This window comes from Mercenaria mercenaria, chromosome 4, assembly GCF_021730395.1.
Source record: "Mercenaria mercenaria strain notata chromosome 4, MADL_Memer_1, whole genome shotgun sequence".
Classification (NCBI taxonomy): domain Eukaryota; kingdom Metazoa; phylum Mollusca; class Bivalvia; order Venerida; family Veneridae; genus Mercenaria; species Mercenaria mercenaria.
This window is the reverse complement of record NC_069364.1, coordinates 53429487-53435375: the sequence shown is the minus strand read 5'-3', so window position 1 is coordinate 53435375 and position 5889 is coordinate 53429487. Positions and strand designations below refer to the sequence as shown.

Genomic DNA, 5889 nt, shown 5'->3' with positions numbered 1-5889 from the left:
TTTTGATCAGGGCTATTCACCAGTATAAATGCATCATGGCCAGGCAGTTCCCATGACAGCCATATATTTAGAATATCCAGTGTGTGCAGATACATAGAGGCTAGGCACCAAGGTATTTTTACTGCCAAAACCAATTATAATCTTGCCAAAAAAAACCCAACAAACATTCAATATAGTTATGAACACAGATAAATGATAAACACGAGTAAATTTAGTTTGTTTTCATTTAGTTGCTCAGCACAATACTGTTAAATACACTGAAATATTTTTCATTATAGACCATCATTCACACTGAAATGATTATGATTACAAAAACATGTTTTCTATAGTTTTAGAAAAAAGTGTTCTGCTAGGAGATAGTGGATATCCATGTAGGCCATTTCTGCTGACACCCTATCTCAACCCAACCAGTGAGAGAGAAGAGAGGTATTTTATTTCCTTTTTTGTTTTATTTCATCATTTCAATTCTGTTGAATTTTTGCCATTTTTACAAATGTGTCTTTGTACACTGTAGCCACAATATTGTAGTAAATCAAGTATTTTGTGAACTCACAGGTACAACAGGGCACACACATCTACAAGAAATGCTATAGAGAGGACTTCTGGAGTGTGGAAAAGGAAATTTCATGTTTTGCATTCTGAGGTATTTTATATGATGCATCCTTGATTCTACTGTTTTATTGCAAATGCTAACCTTAGGTCAGCATGTATGATATTAACGTGCATTTTAGCATACATTTTTACTGAAAGCACTAAATAATTAATATTTCTATAAAGGTAATGTGAAAAAGAGTCCTCAGTCTACTCAATGTTCGAGTCATGACTTTTTTTCAGGAGAAATGCTAAACAACATTATCATTATTTTGTGGTTTAGAATATTTTCTTTAAAAAAATGTATTTATCTTTGAACTACTTGTTAGGGTTAAACTTTCAGAACTTTCTGCCTGCCTGCTTATAACGCAATACTATAGATTTGTGTTTTAAGATCAAAATAATGATAAATGAACAATTGAAACTGTACATTTAGGTTCGAATGAAACCAGCAAAGGTCAGTAGAGTGATTGTGGCCTGTGCAGTCCTCCATAACCTGGCCATACTTTGGAATGAACCTGAGCCACAGGAGCCTCAAGATGATGATGAGCAGCCTCAGCCAGACCAATACCAGGGACCTCAGGATGGCCGTGGAGTCAGAAATTATGTGACCAACACCTTTTTTAACATGTTCTGGAGTGACTGTGATTTCTGCTATGCATACAGCATATTGCATTACAAGGAAATAAAATTAATTTGAAAATTGTTTCATTGCTTGTTTCTTTCTCTTATTCAGTTCATCACTAACTCATTGAATAGTTTTGACAAACACAAAAGTATCTGATTACAGCAGATTTTTATTTATGTTGAGCACTTCAGCTTATACTGAAACAAGTACAGATAAAATTTAAATTGTCAAACAAGCAAACAATGTATTCAAGTCAATATAAAAGTCACTCTTCATCTTTTTTTGTACACAATGCATCCAAGACTAAGGACAACTTCGGAATGTTCTCTCTAAGTTCTCTGCATAAGGCTGTCTGTTCTTGTATGAGTTTGAACTTTTCCCTCTCATTTATATATATGTATAGAGACTGTGTAGAACTCCATTTGTAGCTCTTTAAGACTTTTCTGTGGCCTGTTACAATAAATGAATATACATGTATTTATGCAGTGTTCATGTTAAGATTGTGTTTTCTACACTTGAATGGCACATAACAATCATGCATGACCCTCAGAATTGAAATGAATTGAAGGTTTCCTTCACTCCTTCCTTCAAAGTAAGCTGTCTATCTCCAGATATGAATGACACCTGATATTTAGAGGCTGGCATAATCACTCAGTTTTGTGACTTTAAAATGGAGTTACATACACTATTCACTCGGTGAAATTTCTGCTAAGAAAATATTTAAAGAAAACCATACTAAAGTTTAATCTAGGGGACTTCTGTTTTACCTAAATTCCACATTCTTGGGTATTATTCATGGATTATCAATGTGATTTTAGAGGACTTACAAAACAGTAAGAAATTTTGAAAAATTATATATACAAAATTTTGCAAATCTGCAAATATTTGAATGTGTTACCTACATTTTTGTGAAATAGTTGACTAGTTCATTTTGAGGTTTTGAAGACTTGTCACAAACAAGGGGCTCTGAAATAAGGAAGAAGACATATTATAGGCTGTTTAAAATACATACATTTTACTTGACATAGTAAAAACTGTCAGCTGGAATCAAACCTTTTTTTTTTCATTGATTTGATTAATTAGCTACCAAATTGTATACACTCAGAATATAGATTTGTACTGGTCAACATGTATTAAAAGAGTATTGGCAGTTATATTATGCTTACCATATCACATAGGTTACATATGTATGGACTACATATACACACATTCCAGATATAAATTTATGCAATATGAAAATTGGAATTTGGAAACTCATTTCTGATTATCAAATAGGCAAATTAATTTTTGTTTCAAGAAATCATATTGAAATTAATGAGAAGCAATGTTCCTTACAGCCTGATTCATTAATGGACTGTCCTTTAAACTGAAATTCTTACAGGAAACCACAAGACGAGTGGTTTCAAAGATGTATACACTATATATAATGGATGCAAGACTGGAAATAAATACTTTGTATTCTTAAAATAAGCTTTATTTTGTACATAATTATGTAAAATATATTTTTATCATCAAGTTTCAGTACATGTGTTGCATATAAAATTCAAAATCTGCTTTTATAAGTTCTCATCATGGCATCTGAAGGTGCAAAAAAATGAATTGCAATTTTTTTTATTAAAATTACCTCTATCTGAAGTACTGCTGCTTGGACATGGTGCTGCTGAAGCCCTGCTGCCTTGAATTGGTGCTGCTGACTTTGCTGCTGATGATACTGAAATATTCAATGGCTGATTCAAAACAAACATCAGTATTCAAAGGATTGCTCAAGAAAACTGAAAACCTTATGTATTGAACTTACTAACTTTTGTAAATGATATTGAAACAGGAAAATATATTTTGCTCTTTGATCCATTGCAAATACTTTGAAGGGAAACAAAGGTTATTAAAGTTTCTCACTCAGAATATAGATTTGTACTGGTCAACATGTATTAAAGAGTATTGGCAGTTTTGTTATGCTTACCATATCACATAGGTCACATATATATGGACTACATATACACACATTCCAGATTGTAAATTTATGCAATATGAAAATTGAAATTTGGAAAATGATTACGATTATCAAATAGGCAAATTAACTTTTGTTTCAAGATATCATATTGAAATTAATGAGAAGAAATGTTCCTTACAGCCTCAATCATTAATGGACTTGCCATTAAACTGAAACTCTTACAGGAAACCACAAGAAGAGTGGTTTCAAAGATGTATACACTATATATAATGAATGCAAGACTGGAAATAAATACTTTGTATTCTTAATATAAGCTTTATTTTGTACATAATTATGTAAAATATATTTTCATCATCAAGTTTCAGTACATGTGTTGCTCATAAAATTCAAAATCTGCTTTTATAAATTCTCATCATTGCATCTGAAGGTGCAAAAGAAATGAATTGCAATTGAAGTTCAAATTTTTTTTTATTAAAATTACCTCTATCTGAAGTACTGCTGCTTGGACATGGTGCTGCTGAAGCCCTGCTGCCTTGAATTAGTGCTGCTGAATTTGCTGCTGATGATACTGAAATATTCAATGGTTGATTCAAAACAAACATCAGTATTCAAAGGATTGCTGAAGAAAAATGAAAACCTTATATATTGAACTTACTAACTTTTGTAAATGATATTAAAACTGGAAAATATATTTTGCTCTTTGATCCATTGCAAATACTTTGAAGGGAAACAAAGGTTATTAAAGTTTCAAGTTTCAAGTTGTTTAACTGTAATGTATAGTCTAGATATATTGATACCAACATTGTAATGAAAGTTTAATTACTTTTAAGTAATTGATCTAGATTCTACAGGTACTTACTTTCATCTACTTTCTGCAACTCTTCAGCATTAATAACCATACTAGGAATTTCATCTGCATATGCATCCTCTTCATCTACACCTGGTATTAAGATGTAAAAGTAATTAAGGAACTTAACAGTTTAGAAAAATATCATTACTGCAGCATACAGTATAGAAAATATTATGGTGACAAGGATGTCCCATGATAATTTTTTGTATTAGTATATAAATAATTTCGGTTCATTTAGATTTCTTTTTCATCATTCATGGTAGCATTAATGCTTTAATTTAATTAGCAAAATCAGCTGTTTTAAAAACCCCACAGGTAGCCTCAAGTACAAGGGAGATAACCTTGCCATGTTCAATTTGATTGGCTGTTGCTATAGTGCGTGTAAATAATATTTGTTTATAGATGATGGTGCCAGCATCAGTTAACATTTGACACTATTAAAGTTTAAATGGTTAAATAACATTAGATTCTATGCCTGGTTACATTTACACATCGATTTTCTTTAGAATTGTAGACGGAAATCTACATAATTTGAACATATACATAGCCTTTTGTCAATACTCACGTTAACTTATCGTGACAGTTTCACAGTCAGTAGCTCCCGGTATCCCGTGAAAGGAGGCTGAAGAACAGAACATACCAGTGTAATGAAGTATTTCGACCCCCATAGAATAATGACCCCCGGTCATTATTCTATAGAAAAAGTGACCCCCGGTCACCAGCGGGAAGTTAGCAGTAGAACAGTAACAGCAGTAACAGCAGTATTACTGCTATTACTGCTATAACGTTCTAGCAGTAATAGCAGTAATACTGCTGTTACTGCCGGAACGTTATAGCAGTAACAGCAGTATTACTGCTACTACTGCTGGAAGTTATAGCAGTAGCAGCAGTATTACTGCTATTACTGTGGTAAAGTTATAGCAGTAACAACAGTATTACTGCTGTTTCTGTTGGCAGTTTTAGCAACAACAACAATATTACTAATGCTACTATTGGTTGGAAGTTCAGCAAAGTACAACATGAAATAAATCTTATCAATTTATGCATTATTGGCCATCGAAAAAGTTTCAAAGCTGTTCTTTTTATAATATTTTTGTCTTTTTATGTCTCAGGAAACGGGCTTCAAGCCCTCTTGCTGCTGTTATTCACAACTTTTATGCAGGTTTTAGGATGCATTTTACGATATCGATTATTGTTGGTATGTTTGTTCAAAAAGTCCTACATATTACATTGCCGGCGGTTGTTCAGGATACCAACGGCATCATATTTTTAAAAGTTTTTTTTTAATGTCCGAAATGGGCTCAAATCTTTATTACTGTTGTAATTCACAGCGTCCAGTGGGATTTTGGGATGAAATAAAACAGGTTGATATACTGCTGGTATGTATGTTAAAGTAACAACACATTTACCATAGCCGACGGATATTCAGGATGCCGACGGCATACGTCCAAAGAAGGCCTCATCGCGAAATTAGAACTTGTTTTCATACTCAGTTAATGCTTTATTTTGCACCGAAATGATGCCCTTAAGCCAATGTTTGGTCATCTTAGGTCATTGTTGGGGTCTTTATAAGATACGAAATGAAATCAGTTTCAGCTCTTTATGCATAATGTTTCGACAAAGAATTGTGAAATGTCCGGAAAATCTGAAATTAAAGCATTTTATAGGTGTACGGAAATGGGCTCGAATCCTTGTTACTGCTGTTATTCTCAGCGTCCAAGAGGACTTGAGGATGAATCAAACCAGGTGGATATACTGCTGGTATGTATGTCCAGATAAAAGTATATATTTCATTGCCGACGGATATTAATTATACCGACGGCATACGTCCAAAGAATACCACATCACGAAATTGAAACATGCTTTGGT

At 33.0% G+C, this 5889-nt stretch overlaps 1 protein-coding gene across 1 annotated transcript; it reads right to left on the bottom strand.

Annotated features, from left to right (window-relative positions):
- Positions 1-1602: 1602 nt before the first annotated feature.
- Positions 1603-4115, bottom strand: LOC123532871 (uncharacterized). Its single transcript, XM_053542204.1, has 5 exons — positions 4030-4115; positions 3652-3738; positions 2844-2930; positions 2122-2185; positions 1603-1669 (listed from the first exon to the last, which is right to left on the bottom strand). The coding sequence occupies exons 1-5, from the start codon at positions 4067-4069 to the stop codon at positions 1603-1605; spliced, it is 345 nt and encodes a 114-aa protein (XP_053398179.1). The 5' UTR covers positions 4070-4115.
- Positions 4116-5889: the final 1774 nt, after the last annotated feature.

What these genes read in the sequence shown, in the direction of transcription:
- LOC123532871 (XM_053542204.1), bottom strand. Translation starts at nt 4,069, where the DNA reads ATGGTTATTAATGCTGAAGAGTTGCAGAAAGTAGATGAAA. An exon ending in CAGCAGTACTTCAGATAGAG is followed by an intron (nt 2,186 to 2,843) that starts GTAATTTTAATA and finishes TCCTTATTTCAG; the next exon opens with AGCCCCTTGTTTGTGACAAG. An exon ending in GTCAACTATTTCACAAAAAT is followed by an intron (nt 1,670 to 2,121) that starts GTAGGTAACACA and finishes TTATTGTAACAG; the next exon opens with GCCACAGAAAAGTCTTAAAG.